The following is a 24,919-nucleotide window of genomic DNA, read 5'->3' on the forward strand; positions in this document are numbered from 1 at the left end:
GTTGTTTAACGGCACACTTAGCAATATTCCAGCTATATGACGGCGGTCTGAAATATAATCGAGTCTCGACCAGACAATCCAGTGATTGATATCATGAGTATCGATCCACGCAATTGGGATCTGATGACATGCATCAACCAAGTCTGCGAGCCTGACCATCCGATCTCGTTAGTCACCCCTTACGACAAGCATAGTCGCCTTTTACTTCAAGCATTGGTTGCTGAAGACCTATTCTACCCCGGGTCTTTACGGGTACACGACAACGACTAGCGTCCCTGGGGGCTCTCCTCCCATATTGTGACATGTGGTGATATTATTTATTGTCATTCAGGAACGTGAAGACTTTCTCTATGCACTTCGGCTGTGAGTATTCAAGATATTGCCGATAGATAACCGTGGACGCAACATTTCATCAGGCTAGATGTTTTGGCAAATCTGCCGTCATGTCTCTTCAAGTTCTGATAAGGCACAATTCATACAGCCACGCAAAGGAGACAGGGCATACAATGGTGGTGGACACTAAGCATTATACCCATGTGGGGTATCGAACGCGGATCTGCGAACCAAAGCTTTAACCACGCGGCCACGCCCGTCACCATCACGTGCCCGAGAGCCCTCAGTTGGTAGTTCATACTGTTTAACTTGTTAACTTAGAGCTAATTCTAGTCTCACAAAAAAAACAGATAATGAATGTTGGCAAATGTTTCCCATTTCTGAAAATACCTTGTATTTATTGTAGAATTGATTAAGGTCTCGCCCCTGTACATCATTTGAAATATCAATACATACATACATATTGTATAGAAGCCAACCAATGAGATATGACACTCGTATAAAACGATTTTATATAATGTAGTTGTAGAGTATTGCAAATGAGCCATCCAAACACCAACGCAACACAATAAAAAACTCGATTTGACAAATGTATACTTAACTAAGCCCATGAGTTAGTGGTTATTGCTTAACGCCGCATCAACAATTTTACAGCTATTCGCGGCTTTACCAAGCGAACTTGAAACATGGTATGGGTGAATGTTATGCATGAAACCAGAACATGTCTCCGATACCTCAGCAGTAGCCCCCTCCGGCCTGCGGGTGGTCGTACTTCACTCTCATCGATATGGTAAAAAGCCCCACCAAGGCGTTTCCCCACCATATTTCGAGACGGGATGCGGTATGTTTACACATTGGGCGCAAATGGTTGGAACTGCCGTTAAAAATAACTGTCGTGAATAAATGTTTTCACCTGCGGAAGACGGCCCCCACTAACGTGAGACGTAAATGGAATAATTCTATCAATCACAGACGACGTTTCTTCACGGACCACTCTTGCATTAATTTATTCCGGATTTATTTGTGATATGATTTTGATCTTCATCAGCTTTAAAGCAAGACAATGTGTGTATAACAAGTTCTGATTATTCATTTTAAAAGGTTCACCACAATTCATATTTGTTCAATATCTGCATAGGGGACATGTTTTAAACATGTTTATAAAACCGATGTATGTCATGTGGAGATGTCTGTGACTCTTAAAACCTTCACATGTTGTAGGATATTGCTCCAGTGAGGTTTATTCATGTTTAGAAGTCCCTTTGTTTATAAGTATAATTTTCTTTTCAGGCTGCTAATTGACTTAGCTCTCTTTGACAATATAAACACGCTGTTTTCCATTGCACACTGTCATGCGGCAATGTTTTATCATAAACGGTCCACAAGACAACGTTCAACAAACAACATCCGAACTGTGTGAATGTGTGACATATTTAGTACCTTCAAGTTTGAAGAGTGCACTATGATGAAAATAGTATTTCTGTGTGCAATATTGTGGGCAGTCATATGTGGGTCACTTCCTGTCATGCCATCATTACACCTCACGAATGTGTTTGCAGTTTAAACATTAACATGAGTGTAGTATTTGAGTTTCTATGCTGCACCGTAAGATGAGGGACTTTGTTTTATACTACATGCAGTTTACAACTTGTCTTGAAGGTTTTTTGATATGTTTGCATATCATAACGCCAGCTAGTGGAATGTTAAACGTGACCTCTCCGAAAATACCCACCTGGAACAAATGTAGGATCGCAATGTCATCGGCAGGATTTTTGTCTGTTAATATATGCTTGAAACAGTGGCAAGGGATTTAGGTCATTTTTACACGAAAAACTCGGCCTAACATCAACATTCCCTAGTCTATTAGGACCTTGTGTCCAAAGATATGGATGAACATGACGTCCGCGGCACGTCTCATGAGTCTGCCTGCATATAACATAGTCATGCGGCCTTAGTTGATGCTGTGGATGGCTAGAAGGACATTATTAAAAGAAACTGTAAATGTAGATGGTTGGGATTATAGGGTCTTGTTCAAACTTCCCCTCCTGTGTTCCTCTGGTGTGTTATGGTCTTGGAGCTTCTTGGCAGCACGTTGACCACGTCTATTTCTCTCCGTACGGCGGCACGGGCCGTCACTCATATACCTGGCAACCGAGAAAACAGGTGACAAAATTTTTAAACCGATCATCTGCGTCTCTTGTAAACAGACAGTGGACTTGTTGCCAAACTGGACGCAGTTCATCTGACAGCCCTCTTACTCCGCCTCCTCGCGCTCTTCGGCCTATGGCTGGTGTCGTCTGCTAGCCAGTTTGAGCAGCCGACTCGAGCAAACACCACAAAAAGGTGCCTCTGGCTTTCATTACCACACTGTTGACTAAAGAGTTTTGGCGGCCGCTGGCTTCATCGCAACCATTCTTTTTCTCAATGTCTCCCTAGATCTAGTCTCGAGGTCTGGACAAGGGTTAAGAGCAGACGACAGCCGCCTTGAGCGGTCCGTGTGCTTTAGGTTAGGCCTGGAGCGCCTGTGATCAGTGTGTTAAGGAGGGATATACGTTTACAGTGTAATGGCGGACTTAAATAAGGCTGTGTATGTGTTTTTACTTTTAATGATATATGGACATACTTCTTCATACGGAGCAAGGCGGCGTGCAAGGAACACTCCTAGGTCCCCATGTACTTCAATGGGCATCCAGTGGGTGAGGCATCCTGACAACTGTTCTCAATATTATATATGTGGGTTTGGTAAGCCTCACTTACTGCCGGCCTGTCCTCATTCTTCGGTGTGGTCTAATAAATATAAAAATTGTGTGCCTGCATTGTCAAGGTGGGATGACTGCAATAAAGTTGACAAGCCTAGGTGGGGCCAATATCCCATTTATACTCCTCCTACTAATAGGGTAAGGACTACAACAGACACTGTTACATTCCCTCCAAACACCTCTCCGGCTACCTGGGCTAGAACTACTGCATGGTGGCAGCGAACTTCAATACCATGGCAACAACGTACATCGCCATCTTGGAAACGTACAACGTCTCGATGGCGGAGACGGACAACGCCATGGCAGTGGACGACGTATAGATGGCATACGACGACGATGCCATGGGAGACGACTACATACACCTGGCAAACACCAGAATGGAGAACCAAGGCGCCGTCATGGCGAACGAAAGCGCCATCGTGGCACACGAAGGCACCCGAATGGAGAACGAATGCACCCGTATGGAGAACGAATGCACCCGAATGGAGAACGAAATCTCCGTCATGGCGGTCGAAAAAACCCGACTGGTGGACAAAGTCCCCCAGATGGAGAACGAGATCCCCCCGATGGCAAACCACAACGGAGTGGAGAACGACACCGACAACTACTACTTCTACTACAACTACAACTACAACTACAACTACAACTACAACACCAACTACAACCACTACCACTACAACTACAACTACCACACCGCCAACTACAGAACGGATATCTACAAAACCCATCTCTATACCAGACAGGAAACAAAGCTCAACAAAAATACCCAACTACAATGCCGGTATGTATGCACATGTCTTTCAGCGTTCATATGTTGTTGGGTACATGCACGTTTTAATACTTCTTAATGTTCCTAACTTCTTTGTATAATATTTCAGTGTCTACAAATGTGAATGTGCGTGTCATGAACTGATATGTACAAAATCTTGTAAGGCAAATATACAAGATTGAATATATCGTTGCGAACTATGCAAATTGCATTCTGTGCCAAGTTTTTAGAAGTCGCTTTTTCGCTCATCGTCCCTTTACCAGTCCAAAACTGTTTACCTTCTTACAACACAACCTTTCTTTATTTGATTTAAATTTATTAAATAATAAAAAATATCTATTTCATTTGACAAATGTCTGACAAGTTGTCCCTGTTGATGTCAAGCTGAAAATAATGGTCATTTCTAGTTCAATATTGGAAACCCCAAATAACGATTCTGGACATCAGATTCAAGTGTTTTCCAAATAGCCCAACTCTCTATTCATACACCATCAACCATTTAACAGTCCAGTTGCAGGTACCAGTCAAGGTAAAACGATTTCTCTCGAACGAAGCTCTCCCTGTTTAAATATATTTTCTGACCATCACAACACTGTGTACAAACTTTATCTATCCGTCCTTACACTTGTATACATTTGTTTACTTGATTTTCTGTGTATATACATCTCTCATCTCTAAACAAACCAGATTTTCTGGGCACTTTCGAAGGCCAGTTGGACCAAGGGACATGTATTAACATTGAACAAATACCAATATTTATATACGTTAATCTTGAGGCGCAGATAGGAATTTTGTAATATGACGGTAGGCCCAACTCACATGTGCACAAAAAAATATACCACGTGGCATTGAATGTGAAGTGTCGCTACACTCGGACTTGTCGAAATTACAAAATTTGGCAAATGTTCTTCGATGTTGCATAACGTGCGCGGTTCAAACCAGAACACTAAACACAAAAACGTGTCTGCCTCGCGATCCTAACATGCTACAGTGCAAGCAAAATAGAGCTAATTTGCTAAAGTCAAAGTTGGTTCTAACGTTGCAGAGCTGGTAACGAGGAGTCGGACATGAAGTCGTTTGAACGCTGCGCCGTCAGCTTAGATGGCAAACAGAGGTTAACTTTCCTTCTGATTGTTTTCATTGCAAAGTAAAGGCCGCACCTGTGAGTAAGCACCTCTAAACTGAGGAATTATAGTATTTCACTTCCCTTCTTCTGTTTAGCAAATTTCGACTGCCATATCTAATAACAACGTTTTCAGTTGATGCGAGCCTAGCAAGTTAATACGAGGACTAAGACATTGATCTTACGATATTATATCCTTATTTTATTGACCCAGCTGTGATATTCAGTGAAAAATATCACTATTCAAATTTCAACTTGAAACGTTTTGGATATGAAGATAAGTACAGCAACGTCAGACAAATAATCCAAAGTCCACCACTTATCAAACATGCAACCCACACACAAACATCCGTTTACAAGACACTTCCATGTGTGTACAACAAGCCCAGGTATTAATGATAATACACCAGTGGGGATTCCGGGTTAGATTAGATCTTCGGCAAACCAAGCTGATCGTAAGAGGCGATTTAATAGATCAGACTCGGTGACTTGTTTGATAGCGTGTCATCGTACCCAGACGGGAGTGGACCGTTGTTCATAATATCAGCCACTGGATTGTCTGGTCCTGACTCGATTATTTTCAGGATGCTGCATTATAACCTGAATATTTGATGTAAGGCAATCAAGTATTACAAATGTACATGTCCCGTAGTATGTTATATTATCGTAAATGAAAATCAATGCTATATCAATTAACCAAACTAGTACTATAGTAGTTTGAGCCTAACTGTAATACCCTTCATGCACCTGCTGTCCTATCCAGGATTACCCGGATGAAGAGTTGGGCTAGAGATCCACGGCACATACAGAGGAACATGTATAATACAATTCTTTTAAGCACAACCTCAAGGCTATCATATGGCACATCCATGTTAAGTTTGTCAGACACCGCGTGTCGTGTCTGAAACACCTGAAAGCTTTAGCCTTTAATAAGTGTCATTTCGTTGACAAGACGAGGAACAGCAAGATGGATGGTGTAATCGGCTGCAGACACGCAATATCATGCTTTAGGTCTCTGTAAATCCTTGACGACTTAGGTTTTTACCAAAGTGACAATTTGTCCATAAGCTGAAAGGCATTAGTCAAATGACACAATCTTTGACGGACGTGGATCATGATGGTTCAGCCTTCTATAAACTTTAGTTTTCAGCGTTTGACATTTATCTGTCGGATTAAGAGTGAGTGAGTGAGTTAGAAATTTAACGTCGCATAGGCATTATTTCAGCCATATATTGACGAGAACAAGTCGATATATTCACAAGTGAGTCATGAATGCAAAGTCAGATTTCAAAACAAATTTTATCAAACATATTTGGGTAAACAGTATCATTTATACAGTTTAAAACACGGGTAGGCCACCAGTAACCAAAGCTAGGCCATCTCGCTGGGGATCATGGGGACTTACGGTGCCCCAGTTTTCTGCATGATGCCCCAGCAGACTGATTAAGAAGCAACTACTTTTCATAACCCTAAATTTCATACGCATACGCATAAAATCATTAATGCTAGCCACAAGGCGATTATTAAAACAGTAATGATAACAATAACAACATGACCCCACGCAGGGGAAGACCAAGGGCATGATATACGTCAGTGTGCGTACACATAATTAGTTTCAGCTCCCTTGGGAGTATACAATCTAGAAAACACGTAGGTCATATGCATATACACTCACCTACAAAAGAGACGCGAATACCATACATGTTGGTTAATATACGAAGAATTCAAGAGATATTAATCGGTTCGATGCACAAACAAACATACTGATATGTTGCGTGAACCGCCGCTAATGAACGCATCACATGTGACGTCATAGATCCATGACTCGAAAAGGACCATTTGTCTTGTACAGGCTTAGCGTGTAAAGTTTGGAAATCACGTGCAGCATATCGTGATAAATATAAAGTCACTCTGTGGTAACACTTGGCTGATTGTTAGTATTGTCATTAATTGGTACACATTGCAAACATCTCTTCTTAACGTACATAATCTCTATGTGTGTCTATGGTTCGCGTTTCTTTTGGCGGTGTGTATACTTCTTCTAGCCTGTTTCAAATGAAAAGGGCAAAGTCCTCTAGTTTTTTGTGTGACAGTGATTCAGTGTGTATGTGACATTATCAATGTGCTAAAAACATAAGACAGGAAACTGGCGTCTGGCGTCAAGATTAACATTTACAGTCAACATAGTATTATGTTATTAGGCGTTCTCTGGTGCTTGGTGTACACAACAGTGCAAATTCAATGATAATCCAAATACAAGTTAATCTAGCTCTGGTAAATACAGGACAAATTGACATCAGTGTTGTTTGTCTGAAGTCGGCAGGATCTCTCATTTCCTAAACCTCTCCACCGTGATATTGTTGGAATATTGCTAAAGGTGGCGTAAAACCAAACTCACTTTAAACCTTTAAACGGATGTTCATGTAAAGACCAATCATATTACTAGTATATACACCTCCTCCGTGGTCTCGTGGTAGAGTGTCCGCCCGGAGAGCGGAAGGTCCGGGGTTCGATCCCAGACCGCGTCATACCAAAAGACTTTAAAAGATGGTTGTTTCCCAGTCTGGCGCTCGTCATTAAGGGCCTAAAACAAGGGCTGGTCGGCTCGAAGTCAGTATACTGTGTGTGAGTGGGGTATTCATGTTAAACTGCGGCTTGGTATCTCAGTTATCTCAGTGAGCTAGCACTATAAATCGGCATCAGTCCGGACTACTACAAGCAGCCACACAAACACATACATGTACATGCACGTTGCTATATAAGTGCAATAATCTTGGACGCGACGTTAAACCCCATTTCACCTCACCTACTAGTATATACCCTTAATATGAGACTCCATCATTAACCGAACAGCTGAACTTAATGGGATCAGTTCCAGGTATTTTATGCATGGTATAAGAATTTGAAAGAACTAAAACAGCCACCAAATCATTCCCCTTATGGTTACATCACCAAGACGTTGAACGACATTGACAACATTTGAAAAACATTTGTTTACCGAGTGTGATATTGTTGGAAACATTTACTTTCTCTCTCAGCGTGGGAATGCCAAAATAATGTGATGTTTGGTTACAGATTTAGAGTTGTAAAGACAAAAGATCTACAATATGTGTTTTGAGTTCATGTATGATATGGTGTAGCACATTTTTTTTCGCATGTTGGAAATCAGCCATTCAACTTCTTACTAAAAGCCACGTTGCCCCTACTTACCCCGACAAAGGTCAAGGGATCATACCTGTGTTTTTCGCAGTCTACACAGGCTATTGTTGATAAGGTCTGAGCACAATATTTGAAATCTTCTAGGCTCGTATTTGTCACAAGCTTCAAGCGCAAATGTCATTGGAGAAACTTGGCAACAAGACTAGGCCAAGACATGAAGGCCAACATTTAAAAGGTCACGTTAAACTATCAAAACGTTACAATGTGCAACCTGGCATATTTTTATGCTGTCTCATTTGTCATGCAGTTGATCGTTGGTTTTAAAGATAAAACTGTGTTAGGAGTCTAGGCGAACTGGCATTGTTGGAATATTCATTTCTTAAACTCGTGTTTATGAACACATGTTCACGATATAGTCTAAATCGTACAATCGACTCTGTTGTGTTTGGCAGAGATTTCTTATGAATATGAAAAAGGTTTTGTCGCTTTTATCTTAAAAAAAACCCCTTTATTGATGTTATAGGACTGACTGCAGAAAATGTGGGCCCATGTCAAAAGGATGTAACATTCGTCAAGTCATAAGATGGGAAGATGCTTTATGTAACATATTGACTTAATATACATGACGCTTTAAAAGAGTTAAAGAAACAGGTATTATGACGACACTTTTTATGAAAGTTTGTTATGAGATCATCGAACATGTTCCTATGACTAACAACTTGTCTTGTCTATATCAAAGTCATGCCCGTGAAGGACTTGATCAAGTACATGAATATGGCTTAAGTAGTGAACAAGACATCGTTTATCAAAGACAATATAATCTTCAAATATTACACGCGAAACCACCTAAAATCAGCCTTTACATAATTAGCATTATCTTTGCATTGAAATACACCAACAAATAAAAGTGACAAAACCATTTCCATAATCAGAAGAAATATCTGCTGAAACTGAGTCTGTTGTACGATTCCGGTTATATCATGGTCATGTGTTAATGGATCACTATTAATTAGTGATGAAACCAGGTGTTCGTGGAAAGCCCACACCATGCTGGTGTAGAAAAGGAACAAAGTCGAAAACAGGTGATTTTGCTCATTTCTTAATTTTTTCAGTTCCTGTGGGACAAAAGAGTCTTAACCTACTTCATCCCTTACTTACTCCTTGACATGTTGATGCTGGGTTGGGTCGCACTTGTTTTTCTTGTTAGTTTAATCCTTGAATCTTTTACACAACGACAGCGAAGAAATGTAAGGCACTCATTTGTGAAGAAAAAGCATTACTGAACACAATCTCATGGCAAACAATAAAATGGACTCAGGTATTACAAATACATGGAACATTTCCTCTAAAACAGAACGTATCGACATGTTCATTTGACCGGAAACACATAGATGTACGCTACATGGGTTGTCCAGGGTGTTTGTATAAACCTTTATGCAAGTTGCGTCAGAAAGGCTTAAACCAGGAACGGAGCCTTAGCTCATCGCATTACCCCTATCGCATGTCGACTTCCTTGCTTGAGGTATTTCAGTCTCGTCACTTGTTTCATCTCCGTCCAAGATTTGTGTTTGCTTTCGCACAGATACTGAACATTTTGAGAAGAAGCTATTGATTTGCCTTGCCCCAAGTTCGCCAAATATTGCATAACTTGGCACCCGATACAATCTGTTCAACAGCGTGTAGAAGGAAACTATGTATTTGTTTGCACTGGTAATTACAAATCTAAAGAATTAATCCTTCAAAGGCCGCACAGGAAGTGCCCAAATATGCTTCTCTTCCTCGTGGAAAGGGCTGATTTGGGAATATTTGGCCTTTTTGGAAGAATATGTTTTCCTATTGATTATGCCCCTCTGAAACTATGGGCAACTAAACGTGCATTTAAACGTACCATATTTGTTGATGTTAGTTTTAGAATAGAAAATAAAGGTATTACGGCCTAAAATGTTCATTGATCTTAGAGTTGCATTATTTTTGTTTTAGGGGAAGAATGAATGTTTATTCATACGCAATAGTGATTCAAATTTTGTGAGATAGTTAACGTTTTGACAGAAAAATGGCACAAACGATGATATCCAATAGAGACATGGAAGCCAGACACAGTGTTACGTCGCTTGCACCGACATGCACGGTAGCTGTTGTGAATATTTAACACATTTAAACAGTGCAGTATGCTCCGAATTCATGGCCATTCAACTGAACCTGTAAATCTTTTCGCAAACAATTCATATCCATATTTCTGATCACTTGTTTATTTTACGCATTCAGGGATCTATGAATGAGAAACAGCTTATGGAGGATGCACGATGAGAACTCGGTCCAGTAAATATTGGGAAATCTATACGTATCTTATTTTGGATGTCAAAATTAATAAACTGGCGTATGCTTAACTCAGAACCCCTGAACATTTCACATGTGCCACCTATACAGTCGTGTATGTATTGTTTACCAATACTAGTGTATGGATTTATAACTTACACTTCTTGCAACCATTTAAGTATGGACTACCATTATTAGGGAATGCATTTAAATCATGTGGTTCTAGGTATTTCCTATGTATTAATTCTTGTTTGGATTATCAATACCAGTGTATGGATTTAACACATAAACTTCTAGGTGCTCCCTGTTTAATCATTCTTGTCTAGATTACCAATACCAGTGTATGGATTTAACACATAAACTTCTAGGTGCTCCCTGTTAAATCATTCTTGTCTAGATTACCAATACCAGTGTATGGATTTAACACATAAACTTCTAGGTGCTCCCCGTTTAATCATTCTCGTCTTGATTACCAATACCAGTGTATGGATTTAACACATAAACTTCTAGGTGCTCCCCGTTTAATCATTCTCGTCTAGATTACCAATACCAGTGTATGGATTTAACACATAAACTTCTAGGTGCTCCCCGTTTAATCATTCTTGTGTAGATTACCAATGCCAGTGTATGGATTTAACACATAAACTTCTATGTGCTCCCTGTTTAATCATTCTTGTCCAGACACATAAACTTCTAGGTGCTCCCTGTTTAATCATTCTTGTCTAGATTACCAATGCCAGTGTATGGATTTAACATGTAAACTTCTATGTGCTCCCCGTTTAATCATTCTTGTGTAGATTACCAATACCAGTGTATGGATTTAACACATAAACTTCTAGGTGCTCCCTGTTTATTCATTCATGTGTGGATTATCAATACCAGTGTATGGATTTAACATATATACTTCTGAGTGTTCCCTGAGCAGCCTATCATGTGTTGATTACATATTGAGTATGTAGGCATTTAAAACGTTTATTCGCTGTGTTATGTATGAGTCATGAGAACATGTTTGTATACCAAAGAGTGGAACTGTGCACAAGTGGTAAACAACGAAACATTAAAGAACGGAACTATTTAATCAAGCCTCAAATAATCCTCGAAACAATAACTCAGATGCTGCCAATTATGCTGCATCACTGTATAGTTATCTCTGAAAGAAAAGGAAACCACACCATGAAATATTTTCAGGCAAAGTGGCACGTTTGAAATAACGAATAAATCCTGTTTCGTTTGTACGAATTACAAAACCGTGAAAAGCATGACATGAAGATTCCTCAGTGTTGACAGTTTTTCCTGGTATTCGTATTGTACTGTGTCCCCGTTTTACAACAAACCTTGGTCCAAAGGAATACAGGAAATGGTTCACTTGTTGTTACAGGTTGTTTCTAATGCCTATATATCCTGGATTACACCCCTGTACATCATGACGGTGTGCTGACTACGCCATTATAGAATTAGAACAGGTGTCAGGCAAGGTGCACGCCTAAAAGAATCTGACCATAACTCTTTCTTTTGGTGCCTTTGATGAGTTCGCTGTAAGAATGGTGAATGTAGGCCCAGCTCACACATAGGATACTATCGAAAAAATGATCCAGAAATGCTTAAAAATAGTCTGGGCTCAGATTGTTAAAAATAAGGATTTATGTTAACTGAATTCATTTATAGAATATCTGGTTTTGCAGCTGTAGCTGAACAGATATCCAGTCTCACTACACAATCACAGCCCCACCCCGCCCTTATTCTTTGTTTTACACTTATCTCTAGTCAATAGATATTATAGCATGGTATTCTGGATGTATCTTCGACATATAAAAACATTTAACTTTGAATATATATTGTCCGCATTCCTAAAGAGTGAGTGATCCGTTTTGGGTGAACAGCATAAGTAGTTGTTTTTACGGTGTGAATTCGTATCGTCGACAAAGACTGACAAATATGACTTTGCTCTCAAATAAGTCAGTATATTAATGTCATTTACATTAGTAGGGGTGATACCATTTTCATTTATAAATAGTATACAAACCTAAATATATCTTAAATAATACAGATAAGGTACTGGGTAGATATCGCGTTGAAGTGAAATTATCTCACAAGTATGATTTTGTATTTTAATAATATATTTGTTGATTGTAGGCACGCTGTAATTAATACTACTAGATGTTTGTAACATCTCTTAATACGTTATACACATATAATGTGAACTATGATATCAATACAGTATGCGATTATATATCCATAACTGACATAACACACTTTTAACATATCTTTTAAAACAAACAACTCTACTGCCATGCAGTGAAAACGCATAATCTGTTTTCAAGCATCAGACATGATGTTTATGTCCTAATGTCCATCTCGAAACACATTGAATGAGATTCGAACCTGAACGACGACCATACTGTGTTTGATTACCTCCTGTCTGAATACACAGACCAACTTATTTGGAAGGATTTTTGGGGCATTTTTCCAAATATTCCCAACATTCGAATATGCGTTTTCAAAGTGTATCGGTATATAAATGGTATGCTTGCAGCATAAAACGTGTGTCATAGTCATTGCCTCCGTTCATCAGTTGGGCGGTGGGGTAGCCTAGTGGTTCAAGCGTTTACTCGTCACCCCGAGGACCCGGGTTTAAGTCCCCACATGGGTACAATGTGTGCAGCCCATTTCTGGAGTCCCCCGCAGTGATAATGCTGGACTATTGCTAAAAGCGCCGTAAAACCATACTCACTCACTCCAGTTCATCAGTATGTTGGTCACCGTCTACGAGACCATGTCGTACATCAAATTCTTACGGCAGTAAACGAGTTACTCGTAATTGCATCAGTGTGCCAAGTTTACAATGCATAAATTGCCAAGGCGTATACAGGTTAGTTGTATCCACAAATAAAATTCACACACATTCACAAAAGACGACCAGTTAGGAAACACCTTGTACGCTGCGGATAAGGGTGTTGTGGGATTAACATCATGTATTGAAATTGATACTGTTTACGTTTCAAGAATCTCAATAATCAGCACCTAATGTAAAAAGTATTGTCGAGTTTACTCGACAAATTCATTCATGGACAAGTGAAATTTTTAAGTAAGAGGCAGATTTTATTAGCATTTGGCCAGCGTTTCTAAACGCTTTCACGCAAGCCAGGTAAAGCTTTAAGCAAGCCTTGCCCTAACGTTGAGCAACGATCGTGTTTAAACAACGTGTGACCACGTAGGGATAGAGAGTCTTGTATTGTCTTGTCTTCTGTTTGAGACACAAATTTGATTTTTAAGTCAAACAAATACCCAGCTACTTCTGAATGACAGAACGCGCTGTACTACTTGCAGTTGACATCGGATCTTCCGACAACCTTTTGATGTGTAGACATACATCCATCAAAATAAAGAGAAACCTCGGAAGGCAAATTGTATCAAGGTTTGAATAATTTCTTCTCGGAAGAGTGCAGAGTTCTACAGCGTTCCTGCCCGGAATCCCCGTGCTAATGCCATCTCAAGGTCGTCTGATGTCAAAGCAAGGCTTTGTTGGTGTACCATAAGAGGTGACTATTGTCAATGTCAAAGCGTAGGTGTCATGTGTGTCTGAGAATTAATGGCAAGGCAGAGATAACTTTCATTCCTGACACATGCATAGAAGGGGATATAAACCAAGTTTTCATTGGAATCAACAGTACATTAATAGCACGGCAACACCCAAAAAACATGGACATTCTCTTCGTTTCTTATTGGCTAGTTTAACCAGGCTTACTTTTGTTATGGAAGGTCTAATTTTCTTAGGAATCAAGGGACATTAATAGCATGGTAACATCCGGAAGGTACCGGTTCCTTTTGCGTTTTGGTCCCGTCCCATTGAACAAACGTATCGACTAGTTTGCCAAGTACTGAAAACTGGCAAGCCTTATATAATGATACTTTATTTTAAGATGTTTGTCCAATAAAATAGAAATTGCTCCAATAGAAACAAAACATTTAACTTCTTTGATCGGCATTTAGAAGTTGGAGTACTAAGTAAGGATAAGAATTTATGGATGAGCAACTTCTTTATTACAATTAAGAGTGATTCTAACACCGTTATCAAGCAAGTTGTTCATCCATAAATTCATTACTTAGAAGCAAAACAGACATCTTTTTCTTCTCAAACGCATTGTGACCTTCCTTGATTGTGATGTTTTTTCTAATGGTCAAAATATCACATGATGAATGGATTTATAAAAAGACATGGTAATAAACAGTTAGTGCGTGCAAACATGACACGTGAACTGTCCTTCATATTCAGTTATTTATTTAAATCCCGTTAAGCATGAAGATATCGTCCGAATAATAACCGGATTTACGATTAATGGATATCGTGTTATATACCTCCGTGCAGGGATATGTATAATCTCGTAGTCGAATGTCTTTTTCAGTATAATTTTCATACTCGCATAAAGGTTCTCTTGAAAAAAGTAACCTTTTCCTGTTAAATGGTGGGATGTTTTGCTCAGTTCACACAACCATGGTGTACCGAGCATGCAGGATGTACTGAAATAATTAATGTGTTTTGGGTCAAAAAGAAATTGCCCTTCCGTGTATTGTTTGAAGCAGTGCTCGACCAAATATTCTGTCTCAACCAGACCCCAGCGTCCCTCTCCAGTCCCAGAATAGTAAATGGCTACTCCCATTACAATTGCAAGGACTGTAAGATCTATTGTAGGGGTATCAGGTCTGAATAAGTCTCAATACCTTGAAGTAATGGCCAGCCAAAATGGCGATCTAGTGGTGAGGCACCGTGACTTGAGGGACTGTTCCCTGATGACCTGGACTGTAGTCATGATTTCTCTCACTGGTTTTCTTGGTCCTTGAATATTTACAGATAGTCAGGGTATAGCATGAATATTGGTGGCACTCGCGTTACATCATATACAATTTCGTCCTGATAGATTGGTGTACTGGTACCTCAGCCTTCAGAAGAATGGCAGAAATTCTGCGAGAACATACTTACGAACATTATAGACTCAACACAAAGACACACAGACGCAATACCACTTCTTGAAATCAGTTCTACCGTAGTGACATTACTGACCTCCCGTATACGCTTTGTATTTTACACAAATGATGTCGAAATATCGCTGCAACAACGTCAAACAATAAGGAAACGTTACTTACGTAACGCTCTTTGAGTACAAGGTGTATTATAGGTATATGTATATATTACGGAAGCCTGTTATAGCCATTTTTCTGGAAATTTCAAACTAAATACTTACTTGAAATTTCAAGTTAATAAGTTGAAATTTCAAGAAACTTAGGTATCTTAAAATTACAGGAAACCTGAGTTGACATTTCAAGATAATCAAGATACTAGCTCATTTCGAGGCTGCTCATTATCTTGAAATTTCAAGATAGTATCTTGAAATTTCCAGAAAAAACAAATGGCCCTAAAAGGCTTCCGTAATATATAGACGAGTATACAGTGTTTTTGTTGTTAGGAAGGTTACTGTGTTGCGCGACTCATCTAAAGTCCTCGTTTAATGTTCACGGTTCCATATTACAGCGTAACTTTGTGTACAACATGTGTTTATATAAACAGTTCGAATCTACTAAATGTTGACAGTGCATGCCACTTCAACATGAAACATGTTAGTTTATTATCCAGAAAATTAGCACTTCTAGTTGAAGTTCAACTCTACGCTTTGGTGTGCTATTGACAAAGTGTTAACAGTTGAGCTACTTAATCATAATCCATTGAGGGGAATGAGTAAATTGTTTGCCGTTACAACATACATGATTCATTCTCTTAAACTCAATGCTATACTGAGTCATTGGTGTTATCGATATAGTTGTAGAGTGTCAAATGTGTCACCCACGGCAGGATTAGTCAGGAGACGTCGATATTATGTAGTAGCGCCTGTTAACAACGCTTTCGAGAAGGCGTTATATTTTAGTAGTGTAACGGCAAAATATGATCATATATTGATATAGTAATAATAAGTCCATTTATACTGCGCCAGATTCCATTCACCAAGTTAATGCTTTTGGCGCTACATAGTTTTAGCAAATAATGCTAATGAAAGGGGAGTAGAGTTGATAGTGTTGTCTGAAAAAGGTGTGTTTTCAGATGAGCCTTAAAGGATGAAAGCGATGGCGACAGCTTAAGATTGGATAGTAGTTTTTTCCATAGCGAGGAAGTGCAGAACTGGAAAGCTCTCTGACCAAAGGTTTTGAGACGGGTTTCCGGAACTTGTAACCGGTGGTTATTCTGTCATCCTTTTTAAGTGCCCCGTTTTCATTAACAGAACTTTACTAATATTATTTCATGAAATATTTCCAGGCATTTTATTACACTTAAGCCTTTTCGTGATGAATGCGAAATATAAAACATTAATACTATTGAATCAGTGTGACACTATTGGAAGATATAATATTGCCAAGTGATAGGAATTCAGTCAGTTGTCAGCTCGTAGTTTTTAGAACAAGCTTATGACTATGTCGAAATAGGCATGGAGGTAACTTACCCAGCATACCTCTCCACGAAACTGTCTTTTCATGTAATTACCATACCCAATTGGTCCATTTCTCTGAGACCTGAACATTTGCACACTGCATGGTGTTGAAGCTATTTATTTTGTCAATTTTTGCCAATTCGACAACATGAAGGTACACATTTCCCTGTCAACATTGAGAAGGGACATTTTCCCACATTACTCACAGTTCGGCAAGGTCATACTCTCCCATATACAGTATTACCCAACATGGACAATCACACAGTTCGGCAAGGTCATACTCTCCCATACACAGTATTACCCAACATGGACAATCACACAGTTCGGCAAGGTCATACTCTCCCATATACAGTATTACCCAACATGGACAATCACACAGTTCGGCAAGGTCATACTCTCCCATACACAGTATTACCCAACATGGACAATCACACAGTTCGGCGAGGTCATACTCTCCCATACACAGTATTACCCAACATGGACAATCACACAGTTCGGCAAGGTCATACTCTCCCATATACAGTATTACCCAACATGGACAATCACACAGTTCGGCAAGGTCATACTCTCCCATATACAGTATTACCCAACATGGACAATCACACAGTTCGGCAAGGTCATACTCTCCCATACACAGTATTACCCAACATGGACAATCACACAGTTCGGCAAGGTCATACTCTCCCATACACAGTATTACCCAACATGGACAATCACTAACTCGGAACAACAATACAGCCACGCAAATAACAGTAATCACTCTTTACATAGAGGAAAACATCTAATTGTGTTTTTACGGTTCTCAAATACATCAAAGATACTTGGAGCAGCCTTGAATATGTCAACTACTGGATTTGTAAATACAGAAGGAAATTCAAACTGAGGCAAGCAATGTGTCAGATTGCCAGAGAATGAAAGGAATTTGAATGTACGAACAAAGTAAGCGTTTAAAGGGTTGTCTGGCAATGGGATTACAAACTAGCACAAATACTCTTCCAAATCACAAACCTAGGCGTCTACCTTCATGTCCAAATACTGACGGACTAAACCCCTTTGGAATTTTCAAGGTAGCTTAATTACCTCTGAAGTTTATTTCCACATAGACGTCTAATTCTGGACAAGGAATATATTTTTAGGGCCATTGGATTGTCCACTGTTGCCATAGCAATGGTCAAAGACTTTGATCACGGGATGACAACGTGGGTCCGATTCGGTTCTTGTAAATACAATGTGGCATATTGAAAAAATATTTAGTTTGAAGATTTTGTCGTTTTGAAGTCAAACGCCGATGTTACAGCCTGTTTTGTTTGTTCTGTTGCCCCATAAAATGATAAACAAAGACAAGGTATTCTTTACGTCACTCGACTTGGAACAGTGACTGTGGAGGCACAGCGGTGACTGGCTTAAACAAAACTCACGCGTTCCTGGCTAGTTTAATCAAACTGACGTGGTTGTTTGGAGGATCAATATTGTTATGAAAAACAATGTCAAAGACAATTAATCGTACAATGTAATACATGTTTTTGTTTGACATTTTTTCTGCGGCACATGCTTCACTCCGGGACTCAAATTGATCCTTCAAACAGAAAGTGGTTGGGTGTACTTTAATCCACACAATATAAATAAAAGCGTCGAAACCTATTCCATTTTTGCAAGAAAGCAGAGTCGATTGCACGATTCAGACAATATCATGAACACGTATTCCTTAATCACTGCCAAAAAGTGATGATACCTGGAGTTCGCGAAAAGACTACACCTGTTGAGATGAACCTGTAGTCTTCCCTATTGGTGCCTTTAAATTTCACATTGAAACAGAAATGGTAGCGTTGCTTTTTATGTGTGTCATCTGCTACCGGTAGGGCAGGCTATTAGGCGAACACCTGGTGTCATCACTAATTTTCGATGCTTGCCGTAAAAGGTGACTAGGCTTGTCGTAAAAGGCGACTAACGGGATCGGGTGGTCAGGCTCGCTGACTTGGTTGATGCATGTCATCTTATCCGAATTGCGTAGATCGATGCTCATGGTGTCAATTACTGGATTGCCAGGTCCAGACTCGATTATTTACAGACAGCCGTCATATAGCTGGAATATTGCTGACAAACTCATTTTCGATGATTCATTCATGCAATTTTCACCACTATTTGGGCTTTTCCGCACAATGGAATCTGTTTATGTGGATAACCGAGACGATTTTTTCCCTTGGCGTTGACGTTATATATTTTATCTGTATTGGTGACTTTTGGTTCCAGGTTCTTGAAACTCAGATATTAACTTTAGCATATACTAATCTATTGATTACAGAGCCACGTGTAAATACATCAAAATAGTTTCGCAGCTCATATCCGTATAAAGCAGGGCCCCGTTCCTCAATGCGATCTTAGCGCTACGATGATCGTAAACCTATGTTAAAGTATGTGACTTACGATCATCTTAGTGCTAAGATCGCTTTGTGGAACGGGGCTCGGACCTATTTGAAAGAAGCCGCTTAATGTTTTACCAGTTCCGAAACTATACATTGAAATCAATGGCTTTCAAAATACTTCAAGCCACACTTAACTATGTCACCCGACAAATTAAGGTTGAATACTCACCCGAACAGAGACAAATTGGTTGGAAAATCCGACAAAACCACATGTAAATTTCAGATGATTATTCAATAAGGAACTGCATTTTGAAATGTTACATAGAGCTTTACAAGGCTTAAATATAATCCTAGTCAAGTTGTTTTACCAACATTTGGTTGTAGAGAGAGCTTGAAGTAGGATTGACTACAAGCCGTGGGTAATAGTTGGGTTATAGTTTGACCTACTCCCATTTGGTTCATTTACACACGGTAGCAAAGTAGGGCAGATTTGAATCTCTACGTCAGAAAAGGGCTTTAGTGGTATTATATTATTATTCCGGGAATATATTTGATGAAGATTTGATTGAAGAACGCGTGTAATATAGAAAGTATATTAAAGCATTACCAATGTAAGTGTTTAACTTTACACATTCAAGTTTCAGTATACATTTGATTTGTAAAGTTAGTTATTGGTGTACAGGGACGTGTTATCATTGTAAAGCAAGGAAACGTGTTAAGAGCGGAAGTTGTAAATTTATGCATCGTTGTATGAACCGACTAGAACTAAATGACTGCTTTAAACGGAAACAAATTGCTGGTGACTCCTATCTTATCTTTAATATATTTCAATTTAAACCAACTATAATGAACAGAAGTTAGAGGGAAGATGTCTTTGCCTATGGATATATTGTCAATAATTATAAACTCCTTTACTTCAATGCTTTGGATATGAAAACATGGCTATTTTAACTCAGTAGGATAGTTTGGGGTGTTTTTCTCCTTTAAGAGATATGGTTTGTTTGCTTCTCAACATGGAGGAGTGTAAGGCCAACGTTCCAATTAAATTAAGAGGATTTGAAGCAAACGGTTATTCCCCTGTGACCGAATAACGTCTCGTAGTGAGGATTTCACACACGATGTGTAATTGGACGTGCAGTTTACAGGTGGCGGTTCTGGGTGTGAGGGTTAACCACATCTACGAGGTGGATTACCTGAGGTGAGGTGAGGTGAAATGGGATTTAACGCTGCGTTCGAGATTCTAGCACTTATATAGCGACGTGCATGCACGTGTGTGTGGCTGCTTGTACTAGTCCAGACTGATGCCGGTTTTATAGCGCTACCCCTTGTGATAACATGCAGTTTTAACATGAATACCCACTCAGACACAGTATACAGACTCCGAGCCGACCAGTCCTTGTTTTAGCCCCTTAAAACCGAGCACCAGGCAGGATAATAATAAGTACCATATTTTAATGTCATTTACTATGACGCGGTCAGGGATCGAACCCCGGACCTTCCGCTCACCGGGTAGACGCTCTACCATTAGACCACGGATACGGTCGCCAGACAAAATGAATTATTGATCTTTTAAAGTATTTTGGTATGACGCGTTTGTATGATGCATTCGTTTTGTCGGAAATTAATACACAGTTAAAGTTTATAAACTTGATTACAGTTAAGTTTATGGGATACTTTAACCATGGAAATTATAGAAACTCCGATTGTTTGATACAGTGTATAATAACAATCTTGTTCATTTTCAGAATGTGGAGTAGCCATTACAAACATGATTGTTGGTGGTATTCCGTCCTCAGAAGGAAGATGGCCATGGGTTGTCTCCCTTCGACTGACGTGGGCCAAACGTCACGTGTGTGGCGGTACCCTCGTTCACCCTCAGTGGATAGTGACAGCGGCTCATTGCGTGCATGGGTATGTATGCGTTTTTAACACAACGCACAGTACTAAATTTGTCGGGCAATATAGCCTGTAAGTATACAGATGTTGGTTATTGATAACAAGAGTTTCTGTTTAATTGGAAATATTTAGATATTCAACTCTGCAATTTATAATGCCATTAAACACGCACACGCACACACGCACACCACGCACGTACGCAGGTACGTACAAGCATAAAATAGAGTTTTTAACAATATTCTTATCACAGCATGAAAAGAAGGTCTCCAACTGGAGACGGAGAAATGCGAATCGACGATTATTGGATTCTAGGCAGTTGAGGCAGTGTAAGACTTGTAAACTAAAACTTACGACAGTCCTATTGCTGAGCTACGTGTTAGAATTGCTCCCCAGCAACCTATGCCGGTCGTAAGAGACAGCCAAATGGATCTGGTAGTTAGGTTCGATGACTTCTTTAATCTTGTGCCATCGCACTCCGACAGATCGTTGTTCGTAATATCAATCAGTGGATGTTCTCGTCCAGACTCCGTCAATCACAGCCCGACTGAATCTACTGCTGAATGTGGCGTTTAACAACACACAAAAATAGTGAGATAGCGGTGTGAAACCTGGCCAGTTAGTTCAAGTAACTGACTTTAAGAGAAGCTCTTGTTGGAAAGAACTTGTCCTCACTACCAAATACCAAGATGGCGGATACTCGGACGTATGGGTCATGAACTCACAATTATGGTTTTGTTTGTTTGTTTGTTGTTTTACGCCGCAATCAGCAATATTCCGGCTGTATGACGACGGTCCGTAAATGATCGAGTCTGGGCAGACAATCAAGGGATTGACATTATGAGCATCTATCCACGCAATTGGTATACGATGACATGCATCAATCAAGTCATCGAACCTGACCACCCGATCCCGTAAGTCGCCTCTTACGACACCCTCTTCATAGAGATTAAATGGAAGCCAGCTCAAGTGTATCTGGTTATGGGTGTCCAAAGTAGGATGAAGCTGTGATTGGTGTAAACATTGTACTTCAAGCTACAATGGGAAGTACAATGCACCCTACTGACCCTATCATTCCATAACAAAGTGGTAGAGAGAGAGAATACTGGACAAATATGTTTTCCCCTGGTAATACCTAAAACATACTGGATGCCCTGAAAATAATGTGTAAATATTGAATAGTTGGTCCCTTAACCCGACCAGCTACACTACCGGGCAGAAGTAAGTAGACAGTCCTTCCGGATTACAATGCCCCTGGTTATATTACCATTTTTTCCTTAGAACGGATTTCCGCAGTGAAAAATTCACTGGTTTTAATGCCAGTGTCAATGTTTTTCAGACCAAACGTTCCAATTTCCTGGTTATAATGCCAATTTGTTGTAATTTTGAGAAAAACTTGGCAAAGTAGTTAATCTTCAGGAGATAATTCCCTTTTCTAAATGAAGACATTAATTACATTGATCTCACAGTTAATTCAGAACAAACGTTCCAATTTCCGGGTTATAATGCCAATTTGTTTTAATTTTGAGAAAAACTTGGCAATGTAGTTAATCTTCTGGAGATAATTCCCTTTTCTAAATGAAGACATTAATTGCATTGATCTCACAGCTAATCCTCACACAGAGGTTCTGATCCCTGAGCAGTTGTCACAGGTTAAGATTCATTTCCTGCCCCCTACAACACGGCATCTGCAGCCCTTGATGCTGTTATCACCCAATCAATAAGTCCCAGTACCATAAGGTGAGGTGAAATGGGGTTTAACGCGCCCAAGATTATTGCACTTATATAGCGACGTGCATGCATGTGTGTGTGGCTGTTTGTGCTAGTCCGGACTGATGCCGATTTATAGTGCTAGCTCATTGAGATATCATGCCGAAGTTTAACATGTATACCCCATTCAGACACAGTATGCTGACTCCGAGCCGACCAGTCCTTGTTTTAGCCCCTTAATGCCGAGCGTCAGACAGGGTAGCAACAAGTACCATCTTTTAAAGTCTTTTGGTATGATGCGGTCGGGGATCGAAAGCGGACCTTCCGCTCTCTGGACGGACGCTGTACCACAAGACCACGGAGGCGGTCCCCAGTACCATAAATCTTAGCTTCATCATCTGATACACTGTATTGACAATAAACTGACCCCAATTAGGATGATGTGATGGTTGTGCTCCCACAATCGATGTCCTCATGAAAACACCAATTCATAGAAGGAATCAGTCTGTAGGCACAAGCTAGGGCTTAGGGGTAGCACTCATACTGACCCACTGACAACATTATGAGCTGGCTCAAGGCAGACTAACATCAAAGACTTCTTTTTTTTTTAAAATGTCAACATTTGACCTCGGGATTGGCAATGTATATAATGCAGTCCTGTTTGAAAATATAGCTTGGATTGAATGACTATGTCTTGGTTCTTATTATATTTTTATTATATCTTATTATATATTATGTCAGTAAGGTCTGTTTTTTACCACCCTGGTTATAGTGCCACCCTGGTTAAAGTGCCATATTTTCCGCTGGAATAAAGGTGGCATTATAACCAGAGGGGCAGTACACCTTTGTGCCCACCTTAGCTAAACATGTTTGCTAGTTTGTTGTTTAATGCCGCACTCATCAATATTCCTGCTATATGAACGCAGTCTGTAGATAATCGAGTCTGGACCAGAAAATCCAGTGATTGATATCATGAGCATCGATCCACGCAAATGGGATACGATGACATGCATCAACCAAGTCAGCGAGTCTGACCACTCGATCCCGTTAGTCACCTCTTACGACAAACATAGTTGTCTTTCAGGGCAAGCATGGGTTGCTGAAGACCTAATAAACATATAACAAACAAAAGATGACATTCGATGGTGATGTATTCGACACTGGTATCATAGTTGTGTTTTAGACCTTAAGTTTGCAGTGTTTTGCGACTGTTTTCATCCTTTTGACGCTTTGATAACGTTTGTAATTTGGGTCAAATCCAATTTTCAAGTGTATACTTTCTTTTGCCCGGCAGTGTATTTGGATTCGACATAGCTCTAACCTGTCTGACATTTGAATGATAAGAGCGCATGTGGTTTCTGTGCCCAAACGGCGTGGTCTTCCTTGTTTACATATGGGCTGAATGCGGGTGAGGTAATGTACACAATGTCACCTGTCCACCCCATCACTTGCACACCAGCCAACACTTGGCCGAGGGTTCCTATACACTCCTGGCGTGTGCTGTGAAGGCACGGATTGTGACGGACATGTAACCACACAAACACCAGGCAAATACTTACGACAAACATGTTGTCAGTCCACATCGCGAGGAAGATAGGGGTACGATGACACCAGACTATATCCGCCACCACACCCAGCGCGACACGCCCACCGCGACCTACCACGCCCATGTGTTTCCATATACCCTGAAGGGATTGGAGTGAATTATTTTTTAAATGGTGTAGCTATAACTTATGCCACTATAAATGAATAGTGATCTGTTAATGACATAAAGACAGGTAGTGGCTTCAGGTCATGAACATAATTATTAGGTGGCACATGCGTGTGCGTGTGTGCGTTTGCGTGTAGGCGGGGAGGGGGGGGGGGGGGGGGGGGTTGTTTCGATATGTTAATTTATTAATTGTCACGAAGCGCATTTCTCTTTTTCAACAGGAACAGGTGCTCCATTATCATTTTTAAATTAGTAAATTTAAAAGAATTGCATTCTTTGGACATTATTTTCTTTTCAGTAAAACTGA

General features: G+C 40.0%; 1 protein-coding gene across 2 annotated transcripts in view; it reads left to right on the forward strand.

Annotated features, from left to right (window-relative positions):
• Window positions 1-2,715: 2,715 nt before the first annotated feature.
• LOC139469044 (plasma kallikrein-like) overlaps window positions 2,716-24,919 on the forward strand; it is a 31,603-nt gene continuing 9,399 nt past the window's right edge. Inside the window, exons 1-2 of one of the 2 annotated variants that reach the window (XM_071251177.1) lie at window positions 2,716-3,873; window positions 21,044-21,209. In XM_071251177.1, the coding sequence (XP_071107278.1) occupies window positions 2,898-3,873; window positions 21,044-21,209 (1,142 nt within the window). In that variant the 5' untranslated portion in view covers window positions 2,716-2,897. Of the gene's footprint in view, window positions 3,874-20,845; window positions 20,881-21,043; window positions 21,210-24,919 lie in introns of those variants that run through there. The other variant, XM_071251183.1, reaches the window with a different exon arrangement.

Source organism: Haliotis cracherodii, unplaced genomic scaffold (genome assembly GCF_022045235.1).
Source record: "Haliotis cracherodii isolate W230 unplaced genomic scaffold, xgHalCrac1.p SCAF_1, whole genome shotgun sequence".
Classification (NCBI taxonomy): domain Eukaryota; kingdom Metazoa; phylum Mollusca; class Gastropoda; order Lepetellida; family Haliotidae; genus Haliotis; species Haliotis cracherodii.